The sequence below is a fragment of the Gymnodraco acuticeps genome, unplaced genomic scaffold (assembly GCF_902827175.1).
Source record: "Gymnodraco acuticeps unplaced genomic scaffold, fGymAcu1.1, whole genome shotgun sequence".
NCBI lineage: Eukaryota > Metazoa > Chordata > Actinopteri > Perciformes > Bathydraconidae > Gymnodraco > Gymnodraco acuticeps.
The window spans coordinates 126267-140007 of NW_022992071.1; the positions used below are offsets into that span (position 1 = coordinate 126267).

General features: G+C 41.7%; 1 protein-coding gene across 2 annotated transcripts; it reads left to right on the top strand.

Moving 5' to 3' along the window:
- The first annotated feature begins 1354 nt into the window (after window positions 1–1354).
- Window positions 1355–6129, top strand: LOC117537152 (ATP-sensitive inward rectifier potassium channel 12). Of its 2 annotated transcripts, none has more exons than XM_034202290.1 (2): window positions 1355–1667; window positions 3817–6129. In XM_034202290.1, exon 2 carries the CDS (start codon window positions 3990–3992, stop codon window positions 5358–5360), a length of 1371 nt encoding a protein of 456 aa, XP_034058181.1. In that variant the 5' UTR covers window positions 1355–1667; window positions 3817–3989; the 3' UTR covers window positions 5361–6129. The 2 variants fall into 2 exon arrangements, with proteins under 2 accessions (XP_034058181.1, XP_034058182.1); XM_034202291.1 differs by having other exon boundaries at window positions 3823–6129.
- The last annotated feature ends 7612 nt before the right edge of the window (window positions 6130–13741 follow it).

Genomic DNA, 13741 nt, shown 5'->3' on the forward strand with positions numbered 1-13741 from the left:
TAACCTGCTTTATTTGGGGGTGGACCTCACCTCCTCTTGGGGGGTCCCTTTTTAAATGTTGAAGTGAAATGCATCAATCTGGTGCACTTCGAGCACAAAATGAATTTATGGATACAACTCTCAACACTCATATGAAAGGGAGCTATTAAGGGCTTGCTCGCGATCTACGTGCTCGCGATCGACGTGTTGGAGACCCCTGCTCTAATGGGTCCGACTAGAATGACAAATATCGGTAGTTCCGCCTATTCCGTCAGCCAGGAAATCGTTTAATCATAAACTATTTTTATTTTTTTCATTTTCAGGGGGGCCACAGGGGGGTCCAAAGTCAGTGTTAGGGGGGCACTGCCCCCCCCTGCCCCCCCTAGAACCGCCCCTGGTCTCCTCTCTTATAAAATCCCACTTCGTCCTCCCTCTTATTCCAAAAAAAGCAGCAAACTTCCCTCACACATCCTGCTCCTCTGCATCCTACTTATATTATGTTTGATGCAGTGAAGTAGAGAGATTACAGAGAAAATGCTCTCGGCACAGATACTGTATATCTCTTGTGATGTAGAGAAGTGAGGAGGCACACCAACCTACTTAGAGTACACAGTGTATTCATTTCAGCATCTCCTCAACCAGAAGTGTTCATATCATGTGAAATCTAATTCATCAGACTAGAAGAATACATTAATATTAAGTAGGGAGATGAGAAGAAGAAACATATTTTATTGATATACTATACTGTGATACTTTATTATTCTCTATTGAATAACACCAAAGATAAAGTTTGTTCTTACTTCTTTACTGTTCAGTTCTTACTGACTCACTTTAGATTACCATAACACTGCACTCTCCCATTGGGAAATTAAAGAATGACCTTCCCTATTTGCATTTATAATGGAGAGATCCAATATGTGAGAGGAAGCAACAGCAGAACACTTCATGTTAAATTGCAATTCAGTGACAATGAGACAGTGACAAAGACACTCCCACTGATATTGAAACCGTGTTGTCTTCTTCTCTGTGTATCCTCTGCGTTGATGTGGCATTTGACATGTAATAACAGAGCTGTGGGAGAATGGGGTTTAGACTGTATTGGAGTGAATGCAACAGGGATTTGTGTTTACAGGCCAGTTTACAGTATAGTCCTATATTATTGCAACAGTCCTGGTGATTCAGTTTCAAACCATGCATGATGGAGATGCAAGCCCTTTATCTCCAAGCCCCCAGACTGTTTTTGTCTTCCATCTGTTTCAGTATCATCTCTGTTGTTTCTCGAAGAGAGTTAGAATAGAACACATGACTCAAACGAGCTTTCAGTACATCAGGCAGTACTCAACTCCTACACATTACAGACAAAGAGGCAGACCCACTCCTCCAGTTTTTCTCATTCTTTTATTCATTTCTCTCCTCTCCTCATCCATCCCTCCCTCCCTCCTTTCTAAACCCTCTGCAGAGATTGACACAGCATTTTCAGCCTGAAGTGAATACGTATAGGAGAACGAGACACAGACAGGACTATATTCAGCAAAGGAGGCAGCAGAAGACAATGATGGACTTGACAACAGGGATAAAGGAATGAAGAAGAGATGACAAAGGAACTAAAAGAGTGGATTTGGGACCTTTACCCTGGACAGTGAACGTGACATTTTGAGAACAAAGTGACAGGAAACTATTTTTATAGGGTGAGTATGATTCAAGTACTATTTCAGTATCAGAAAATAAAAACAATAACAACTTCATGATTTTGTTACAAATGTTTTATTTGTACTATGAACTCCACATGACTGTTGTGATTGAGTGTAGTTACACTTCTTTGTCACTGAAAATACCTGGTGAGGATGACAAATGCATCACCTGGAAACATGATACACCAGGTGTACCTTGGTGCACATGATCATCAAACTCATACTGATGTTGTTTGACATGTTGCATGCCCAGAAATCTCTTCTTTATTTTCAATGTTGGACCTTTGACATTTGGAACTACTCTTAAAGCCAGCAATCAGCATAAACCACAAGTTATTATAAAAAAAAAATACTTACACAGATTTTAGCCCAAAAACGGTATACCTATAAATAAAATGTATTATATTGATTGAACCAACACATCCTCACTCCCAGGTCGGCCTATGTTGACGATTGAACATGCGACAGTCAAAAAAAACTCAGTGAGGTGCTGAAATAATAATAATAATACACTGAAATGTTTGCAGCCTTCCTCTGTCTGTGTGTTCAGATGGAAATACAAACACATGTCCAAGGAGGCTAATACAGTAACGTGAATCTTTCACCTAGCATACAAATAAATGTTGACGTTGGAGTATCATATATGTTTACTTCAAAACGTTGTCATCTGCACATGTTAAGAATGCTCTACATGAACGTGGAAATATAATATGTTATCCAAAGTTTAAAATGAGACCACATGGACAAAACAAGAATCTGAAATAAGGCCAACACGAGGGTCGTCTGGTTTGTGATGATTGTAGCTTGGGAATAATCATCCTTTGCACTGACTCCTCTGTGGGTTGGCTCATGACAAGCAGAGGTGAAATCAGGGGAAAGTATTGATTCGTTTTCAGATTGCCAGTTTTTCATAGAAAGCAAAAAGGAGGAAGTGAAGCGAACCTGAAAAGACTCACACAAATATCCTGAATGACTGACACAAAACAATCGTCCACAGTCCCCGAGTCCCAACACAAAGCAGGTCCTTCACTGAATGACATCATTATTTAGGAAACACGTGCTTACATTGAAAAATTACATTTATGTAACAAGGTTATTTTTTTATCACAATCATTCTAGACAATTAGATTTAGAAAAAGCATGATAAGGCTTTGCTTGTATCTGGTAGTTTAAATGTACTTTGAATGACCAGATATGACTCAGACCACTCTGCATAATTACTCCAGGCTTTAAAATGATAAGTTCATGCACTGGTCACAGAGTTTGGGCTTTTTTGCTTCTTTCTTCTTTCAGACCAGTGGAAAGAAAACATGTATAATACATCCAGGTGTTAATTTAACTAACTTTGTCTATTTGGGTCCAAAGCTTGGGCTATTTTGTCCCTTCAATTTAATAACTCATAATTAAGCCTATATTGTTATGCGGGTTCTCCAAGAGGCTTGTGAAGGGAGGGGTGAGTGGGAAGTATTCACAAAAAGGTCTCAATTGCAAGTTGGTTAAAACCTGTGATATTTCAAATGTGTTTCTGTAAATCAAATATCCTCAGTAGAGAGCCTTGGGTAAATCATTTGGAATAGAATAAGAATACAAAAGGCCTTTCAAAATGCATTTTTTTAAGACTTAGTTAACAGATTACTCCTACCCTCAGTGAGGTTTTCACGCATTAAAATGGTTTAGAAAAGTCTCCAATAAGAGTCACCTCTTGCAACTTATTTAAAATCTAATAGTAATGATACATCGCTGCCCTTATGACCGTTCTTCCATCCTTCCCTCTATGGCTCATGCTATAAGAGCACTTAATACTGTGTACTCGTCCCTTTTTCACCACGTTTCTCTGATGACTCTCTCCATTTCTCTCCGTCCACCAAATGCCACCAGAGACGTGTTCCCATGGAAACTGGCTTTAGTGAAAGCCCCCATTTTTACAGTGTTTGCAGCAAGCATCCCCACCCTAAACCTAAACCTAACTCTAACCCTGAGAACCTGAAAGTAGGCATAATATGTCTCCTAACCCAATGCAGTGCACATAACCAAATTGATTTCCTAACTTGGCAATAAACATTCTATTATCCAAAGTTGTTTGCATCTAATGTCACCAAAAATGTTTTTAATCCTCCCAATCTCACTTGTTCTGTTGTTCTGACAGGTACAGCATTGGTTCAGGCATTCTACCAGAGGAGGTACGCCAGGAGATCTCCAGTTTAGGTCTCGATAACGGCCAAAGTTCAACTTCAGTGTGCACTCGCCCTGCGACGTAGAGACCAAACACAGCAAGAGGAGGTTGGGTTTCCGTACCCAGCTCCGTGTGGACGAGGAGGAATGAACAACGTTAAGATATTCACGAGGGGCACCAACCAAACACGGAACCGGTTTGTAAAGAAAAATGGACAATGTAATGTTGTATTCACCAACATGGATGAAAAGAGGCAGCGCTACCTAGCTGACATCTTCACCACCTGTGTGGACATCAGCTGGAGATACCTGCTGCTTATATTCTGCGGCAGCTTCCTGGTCTCCTGGCTTTTCTTCGGGATTATCTTCTACAGTGTCTCGCTGGTACATGGGGACTTTAAGGAGCAACCAAGGGTGAACGATGATGGGGTATCGCACAGAGCACAGACTCTCAGAACGCCCTGCATACTTCATGTCCATGGCTTTGTTGGGGCGCTCCTTTTCTCCATGGAGACCCAGACCACCATTGGTTATGGCTTGCGCTGCGTAACCGAGGAATGCCCCGTCACTGTACTAACTGTGGTGGTGCAGTCCATAGTGGGCTGCATCATCGACTCTTTCATGATCGGCACAATCATGGCAAAGATGGCACAACCTAAAAAGAGAAACCAGACTCTCGTGTTCTCCAAGAATGCTGTCATCACCCTGCGAGACGGCAAGCTGTGCCTCATGTGGAGGGTGGGCAACCTGCGTAAGAGCCACATTGTGGAGGCTCATGTCCGTGCAATGCTCATACGTTCATACGTTACCAAAGAAGGTGAGTTCATCCCCTTGGAGCAGATGGACCTCAACGTTGGCTACGATAAGGGAATAGACCGGCTGTTTCTAGTATCCCCACTGGTCATAATCCACGAGATAGATAGAGATAGCCCCTTGTATTCCTTAAATCGAGCTGATCTGGAGATGGATGACTTTGAGATCGTTGTGATCTTGGAGGGGATGGTGGAGGCGACTGCCATGACCACACAGTTTCGTAGCTCCTTCCTTGCCAGAGAGGTCTTATGGGGTCACAGGTTTGAGCCTGTGATCTACGAGGATGAGGACCGCTACAAAGTAGACTATTCTAGATTCCACCAGACCTACGAGGTGCCGTCCACACCCCATCTCAGCGCCAAAGAACTCGACAAGGCCACGACTACGGCCTCTTCTGCCGTTTCTCCGGTTTCTACTTGTAGAACCAAGCAATACCTGATTACCAGGTCGCTGAGCGCCTTCTGTTACGAGAACGAGGTGGCATTGAGCTGTGGAGAGGATGAGGTCTTTGATGCCCAGAGTTCAGAGGACAGTTCAGTTTCGGTAGACTTACAACATATGTTCCAGGACACTGCGACCAGGATATCAGGCAGTCGCAGCGTCATATGCGTTCTGGACATGGACAATAACCAGATGGAGTTTGACATCCTGCAGACTGCAGTCCCCCTTGATCCAGTGACCTATAAGAGCGAGAAAGAGACCTGAAGGTTGTCATGTATCCAACTTTTTATTCGCCCACAAACCCTAGAACTACATAGACCTGAAAAAGGATTGTGTGGTGGCGTGTTCAGTTTTAGATTGAACATACAGATGGTTTGTCAAATGTTGCCTTGCCAGTGTTGTTGCAGAAATTGTTTTGATTAGAAATTACGAAAAAACACTGCATATTCCTAAATACCTTTGGCCACTGCATTCCTTGAAGATCTGTTATAAGCAACCCGACTGATTCTGTGCTGATGGCCCTTTATCATGATTGCATAACAACAGGAAAGCACAATGACAGTAAAAGTCCTGTTTTTTACTGTATGTGTTTTTGACTTAGTAAAAGTAAACCGGAGATTTTATGAAAGTAATTTCAGTCTTCATTTTCTTAAGAGGACTAATGGCACATTTCCACTGCAGCGGGGTAGTCCCGTTTAAGCGTCCCTAAACGTCCTCGCTCAGGCCTCGGGCTGCCTTGCTGGCCGTCCGAGGCCGTGGCGCATTTCCATTACAGTTTAGGACCTGGGGTAGGAACGCAGTGTAGACGGGGCGATCAGCTTTTTTTTTTTTCACATTCCAAGTTGTTCCGTGGAGCTCCCGCTGGATTTTATCATCCCCAATGAGATGTAGGAACGTCGTCACCTCCTCGGTCGACCACGGTGTGCTTTTCTTTGACGTTGCCATTTTTGTAGCTCCTCCGTTTACAAAAATGCTGTGTATAAAAATGCTGCAAGCTTGCTTCTAGATATATATGCGGCGCTAGGGATGATCTCGCGCGTGGTGATCTTGTGACGATTCTCTCTGACCAATCAGCAGTCGAGAGTGTTGACGTCACTAGTTCAGCCCTGGGCTGATAGAACCACGATTTTATGGGGCCGGAAAAAGAGGGAAAAAGTACCCGCTAGCCGGTGCTACGCTATATGGAAAGGCCACCAAAAACTGGCCTGGCCGCTTGAGGACGATTAAGGACTCTTAAACGGGGCTACCCGCTGCAGTGGAAATGCGCCATAAAACAAGACTTTAAGTGCACTGTTTACATGCACTGTTTAATCAAAGTCTGTTTAAATTACGCTCGATAACCTTCATGTTGATTATGATTATTTGCACTTTTTCCTGTAAATCATATGCTTTATTTAGATATTAGCAATAGCAATGTTATTTTTGCTGTACAGTTAGCACTGCAGGACAATTTCAAGTTTAGTCACTATTTGTAGCAGGAGTATTTCCATGAAGTTAATAGACATCATTTCTGACAAATGCCTTGATTTAATGCGATTTAAAAATCACTACATTTTTAAATGTTATTTTTAAATATCTTAGTTCTTCTAAAAATAAAGCCACGTTTGGAAATAGTGTTTTAACAAGCTCAGCATCATTTTACATTTAGTAGTAACCAAGACCTGTATTAGATAAAATATACTAAAAAGGTGTTATCAATATAAATCAAAGTACATTTTGTTCACTTCACAAAACGCACTTTATTCCTCCTTGTTTACCTTTTCATGTTGCAAATAAAAATGTAAATAATTGTAGTTGTTTTCTCCTTTTGGAAACCTGGTTGAAGATTGAACCCGTGAGGAAAAACACTCTTTTCTAATCCAGAGTGTTGGAGCTCCAGAGCCACTAGATGCCTCTGCAGCCATTTCTATCAGAGAGCCTTTACAACAAAACTCACTGACTCAAGTTCCCTCTAGTGGCATGCTGTGGAAACAGAGGAGAGCTTAAACATTGATCATGAGACTCTAAATTCAAGATTGTTTCCTGAAATTCAAGAATATTTTGAGAAAAAGACATTAAGATGTGATTAATAATCCATACAAAAATAGTCAGATGAGCCTTTTAACCCCCACTAGTTTATTGTGTTGTAGGAGTGCCTAAAAAACACTGTGAATGTTCTGGATAGGTTGAACTAAATACTGTTCCTTTGAGATGTTAAGGTCTGAGTTTTCTCCCTATCTTGGTTTTTGGAGCTTTGGTTACTTTTAGCGGGAGACCCAGAAGATGAGGAAGAATCTATGAGATACTGAAGACCCCTCAAACTCCCTAACATCGGACTTGTTGACAGGTGGAAGGTCCCATCAGGGGAATTATAATGTGCAGTGACTCCCTTGCATGTATCAGGTGCTGCTTGAAATAAAAGAGTCCTGAGGAACTTGACAAGGGTTTCGGTGAGAATTAACCTCATTGCAGACAGACCCATGTGTTCAAATGATGGGATATCTCGGACTGTTTTTTGGCTGAAAGCACTCACAGCTGTGTACTTTCCTTACAATATGTAAAGTATCTCCAATTATAAGTCATTATGAGTTCCTATCCCATAATCAAATCATTTCTGTCCAGATTTTAATCAAGTTAAAATCATCCTGTGTCAGGCTAATAAGATATTTCCCCTCATGGTCTTGATCTTCATTTAATTACAGATCCTCCATCCCCCGTCTGTCCGTCAGTCATTTGGTGGATGTTCCCATGCACCAAACTTGGGACCTCTGAACCTCAGGAGAACCGGAGAGGTGGAGGAAAAGATGAACAAGGGGGAAATGAGGAGGAAGGGGCAAGCTGCTGGTTGACTGCAGGCCTCGAGGCTATCAGCTTTTCATTAGCCAGCCAGTGAGTGAGTGAATGAGTGTGATCGGTGGAATGGTAAAAAAAAACTGGGAATCCACGCTGGGTTATTAGGGTGATTTGGGGGCTCCCACTGACTCCTTTTGTGCATTGTCTCCCAAGTGAGCAACAGTGAGCCTTTGTGTGGGACATTTAAATGCCTGCTAGCATGCTAATTATGGGGATGTATGTGTGTGTGTGTGTATGTGCGTGCAAGTGAGTATCTATCAGCTTCTCGACCTTTCCATCTATTTATCTCTCTCCTGGGATTTACACTCTTTACTATCTTTACCCAGGGCACTATAACGCATCACCAAGCTTGGGAAGTAACGAGATAGAGTCGTGCAGAAATAAATCCTTAATCCGGGAAATAAATTGGTATTTTACCACTTTCGCTTGTCTTGAAGTCAACTGTTTTTTAGCGTTTATCTGGCTATTCACTTGAATTCACGTTTTCTTTCTACGACACAAAACACATCAGTGAATATCCAACTGGTGAATGTCGGAAACTTCTTTGTGTCTTAAAAACAGCGGTTGACAACAAATGTCTAAATGAGACGACTAAACGTCATCATGCTGAACATTAGCCATCTTTAGTTTAGCGGTGGTGAAGTCATGTGACCGTGCTGTAGTTCCTTTATAGCCTGGCGTTAGCTTTCTGGCGATTGCATTTATGCTTCAACAATCATAAAGTGGTGTTAATAGAAGAATTGGAGGATGAACCCCTCTTTAATGGTCACACATACGTGCACACACACAGCACACACATTTGATGCATTTAACCCATCCTAGCACCAGGCGCAATGGGCAGCTATTGTACAGCGCCTGGAGATTATCCTGCTGTACAAAACGCGTTAAAGGTATGTTTGCCACAAACCTTATATACTGAAATCCATTCGAAAAATCCCATCGGCTTTTTGTTGAAGGAATCCTTGGGATGCTAACTTCTCGGTTGGCCTACAAAAATCTTTTTCCTTTTCTCTCCATTTATTCCGAAAAGTGTGTGCCCCCCGGTGCTTAATTATTTTGCTTTTAGTTTTATTGATCAGCTGCTTCTGACTCTGCTATGCGCTTGGATCCGTTTCGCTCCTAACATTAAGCCTCTCTCACAGCCAGTGAAAGGCATTTTCCTCACATTTAGCAGTGGAAAACCCCCATTTCACTTCAAAGCATTATAAATAATAATAATAATAATAGATTTAATTTGTTAGCGCTTTTACAGGTGCTCAAAGACGCTTTACAGTTATAGTGAAGAGAAAAGAAAAGAAAGGAACAACAAATAAATATATGGTTAAAGTTAAAGTCAAATAATACAAAAACAATCACACATTAAAAGCCAGATTGAAGAGGTGAGTGTTTTGAAGGTGGTGAGGTCAGTGCAGTCTCTGATGGGTTGTGGGAGTGAGTTCCAGAGGGAGGGGGCAGCGACGGAGAAGGCTCTGTCCCCCCAGGTCCGGTGATTGATGTGGGTGGGGATGGATAGGAGGTTGGCTTCTGATGAGCGGAGGCAGCGGGAAGGGGTGTGGTGGTGCAGCAGGTCTGTGAGGTAGGGGGGGGCTGGTTGTTGAGGGCTTTGTGAGTAATGAGGAGGACTTTGAAGTTGATTCTTTGACGGACGGGGAGCCAGTGGAGGTTCTGGAGGACGGGAGTGATGTGGTCTCGGGAGCGGGTGTGGGTGAGGAGGTGGGCAGCAGAGTTCTGAATATGTTGGAGTTTATTGAGGAGGTTGGATGGTATTTCGTAGAGGATGCTATTGCAGTAGTCGAGTCGTGATGTGATGAATGCATGAATCAGGGTTTCAGCAGCAGAGGAGGAGAGTGATGGGCGGAGACGGGCAATGTTTTTGAGGTGGAAAAAGGCAGTCCTGGTGATGTGATTGATGTGGTGGTTGAATTTGAGCTGACTGCCGAAGATGACTCCGAGGTTGCGGATGTGAGGGGGGGGGGGGGAGATAGAGTGTGGCTGTCAATGGTGAAGTTGAAATTCAGTTGACATGCCCCTAGTACTTTGCCATACTTAGTTCATCAGAACTCTTTAGTTCTGATGAACTAAAGAGCAGATCGCGTTCACACCAGAATAAGTCCCTGAGGGAGGATTAGTCAAATGAAGCCGCTGACGTCACTTCTTCTTCTTCTTCTGCTTTGGGTTTACTGGCAGGTCGCAAACCACTTCACGGCGTATACTGCCACCCGAAGTCCACGGAGTTGGGGACTGGCTTCAGTAGAAGCTGCTGGGACTCCCAGCAGCTTCTAATGAAGCCTTCCGAGTAAATCGCCAGAAGCGCCGACACCTTCTCATCACTCCACTGCTCCCATGTTTTCTTTTGTGTTGCCATAAGTTAGTCTCTCTCCGTTGGTGCGCTGGGCTAATGCTAATGCTAATAATGCTAATGCCAGCAAATAAAATGGCGGCTTCACAAAACGTTTTGGTTTGCAATCCGACCAGCCAATCAGAAATTGGAACCTTTTTCTCCCATGAAAGCAGGGTTGCCAACTTTGGGTACCTGGCTGGAGTGAGATTTTGATATCATGGGTTTAATTACACATATGCGTACGAAATGACTGCTATCGTGTCAGTAGCGGGACCTTATTATATATATAGGATATACAATATATACAAATACACAATATTGGACACAGACTATAAAGGGCACACAGTTTCATTCACTAATGAAAGTCAAACACATGTTTGTTTCCATTGTTTTATTGTGTGCCTTGACTTATAGACTCCGGAGTATTTGTGTTGGGAAATCTATGGTAGGGCTAACCCATACAGTGGTGGGGCTCAAGTCAGTATTTGCAATGTAATTACATACACGCTATATCGCCCCCTTGACAGTGAAACGCCACGCGTGAGGTTTAGATTATTTCCCTGTCTCAATCCAAATTGAACTGTATGAAACAAAAAGGCACATTTGTCTTGTAGTAAATAAAAAGGGCGACCTGGAGCCAATCCTGCAATTTCCCCACAGGTGAAAGAGTTGACATGCTGAAAACCCAACCCCTGCACACATTCTGGTACTCTCTTGAGAAGAAAAATGAATAAATCTATTACTACACATTTAAAAAAATGAATGCCATTTTAGTTTTGTGTTACTTTGTTCTGAAAGCTGAACCTGCTGCTCCTCACAGAGAGAAGAGGGAAGAGGCTGTGAATTACTTTACATTGTGGATAAGGGTGGATAGCCCCCATTGTTCTGTGTGTCAAATTGAAAGACAGCCCACACACCTATCAATCATCAAACCGTGGGGTCTTATTTCATTACGTGTTGATTTCTATCAACACGTAATGTTGTATCGATGTATATAGAGATGTACTACCGCAAAAGTATTCTCCGTCGGGACTTCCTGCAACAACACCACGCCGTTATCTTGATTCTGATTGGCCAGAAGACATTATCAAAGATGTTATATTGGGAAGACGATCACTACGTGACAACAGTTTTCAAAACCGTTTCTAGTCTTCGGTATTCTTGTTTTGGCCTGTGAATAGTTTGGGCAGCGTGAGAGAGTGAGATTGAGAGTGAAAGCGTGTGTCACACGCCAGATGCGTGAGAGTTGGCAACCCTGAAAGTCCCTGCTCTCTAGCAGGGACTGAAAAGGGGGTGGAAAGGTTCTCATGAACTAAGTTCTAGTTCCGGATATTTTTGGTGTGAACGCACATTTTCGGAATTATATCAGAACTATACTGGGAAAAGTACTCCGGTGTGAAAGCTCCTATTAGATCCTCCTGCACACTCTTCAGCCATCTTAAACCTGTGCTTCGTGTTCACCTGTTGCTGTATTAGGGGTTTACGATTACAGATTCCAAAAATATTTTTCCGCAAAGAGAGATTGAGTTGGACACAAAAACTGTCAAACATGCTAAAACGAACCCAAGATACATAGAGGAAAGTGTCATCTGTATCTTTTTAACCCCAATGCATTAGAATGTATTATATTTCTCAAGTGTATTTTATTGTTTCCACTTTATTTAGGCTTTAGCCTGGTAGCATTAGGAACATCTATTGTGTATCCATTATGTTTCTTTATTAAAAGTGCCCCACACTTAAATAAAATAAAATAATAGCATAACATTGAAAAAAGAGTAAATCACAGGCTATCTATCGAACATACATTTATGCCATATCACATTAAAATATCTATTTTTAGTACAGATCTTTCACTTTTAATCCTTCAAGGCAGAATCTTAAATACAAACTCTGCATGTCTAATTAATCATCTAATTAAAGTGTAACGTGTACATAAATTGCATTTAGGACACATTATCAATGTTTTTCATCTGTGAGCTGTGCTTAACAAATAGTCTTGCAATTGAAGATTACACCTTATGTACCTTACCTGGTGTACTGCCAGATAATTTAACAGATAGAAATGGGATTAGTGAATGTTTTTGATTATTATGATTACACTTGTTTTTGTTTAGTTAATGTATGATCAATTCATAGACAATAAGAGAGGTGCAGCATTTAAAATGTGCTACTCATGCTTACGTGATACGGAAATTAGTAAATGTCCAGAAAATACATGAATGACCTTGAATGTCCTTATGTCATTAGTATTATGTCTGTAAAAACGTAATACAAGCACAAAAATAACAAGAAGCTTCCACATATCCCATTCAAATGAAGATTTAGTCATATTTTTGGCGTCTGTGTAGGTCAGTATGTCAGGCCAAAGAATAGACAGACTCTAATGTAACTTGATGTCACTTGAATAGAATTATCTTAACTGATCATGAGGGAAATACAATTGAGCGGACACAACACTGAACAACAACCACCAGCGTCTCTCGCTCACCACCACAATGGCGGCTTTGTTTTGCCTGATAACGTGAAGCCTTTACACTGATGTCATTTCTGATGTGGTTCTCCAGACTGAAAGTGAGTAATAGGGTTACAGGTGCTGAAAATCAAAACATCTCCATCACTCAAGCTGACGTGAAGGACCAGAATTCTGCAGAATGTCCACGTTGGTGTTTGTTTATCCACACATTTGCGGTGTCTACCCGTGCAAATTCATGAACAATGTGACTTAAACTAGCATTTGTTCACATGGTAACTTTACTCGGTTTAACTGCATTGGACGTGTCTAATCATGCTTTTTCAATTATGACGGCTGTTTGTCAGCTGAATTTATGACTTATGATCTGTGACTGGCAATGATTTGTCATGTTTATTAAAATAACTATTTTTGGACTGCTATAGAGAGGCGAAGTCTCTCTCCATCTACTTCCGACTCATGGGACCTTATTTCGGAAAAAGTATGTATTGAAGTCAATGGGGAGAGAAAGATTATCACTCTATCCCGTTTGAATTGTGCCACGAATTACAGATTTGTCAATCTTAAAAAAAAATTCCATTCCAAAAAGTCACAGTTTGTCGTAAAACTGTTGAAATATAAGACTATGAAAAATACGCAACTAGAAAGACTACAAATCCCAGAATCCCGGTCCCGCATGCTGGCTCTTACGGGACCGACTAACTCCCCTTGTGTGTATGTACAGCTCTCAACGTGCCCAGACTTGGAGTGATTTTCACCTCTTTCAATACTTTCCGCCTCATTCTGAAAGAGAGAAGTTAAATGTCCCACCGTGACGGCCGTCTTGGTGTGTGATGCGAGATGGGAGATGTAGTTCATTGAGCGTTTCACACAAAAAAATGTGTTACTTCACAGTTTTACGACAATTCTTTTTTTTTTTGACTTGAAAAATTATCTTTTAAATTGACAAACATCATATGTGTAACTCGTGGAACAATTCAACGGGATTGAAAGATAATCTTT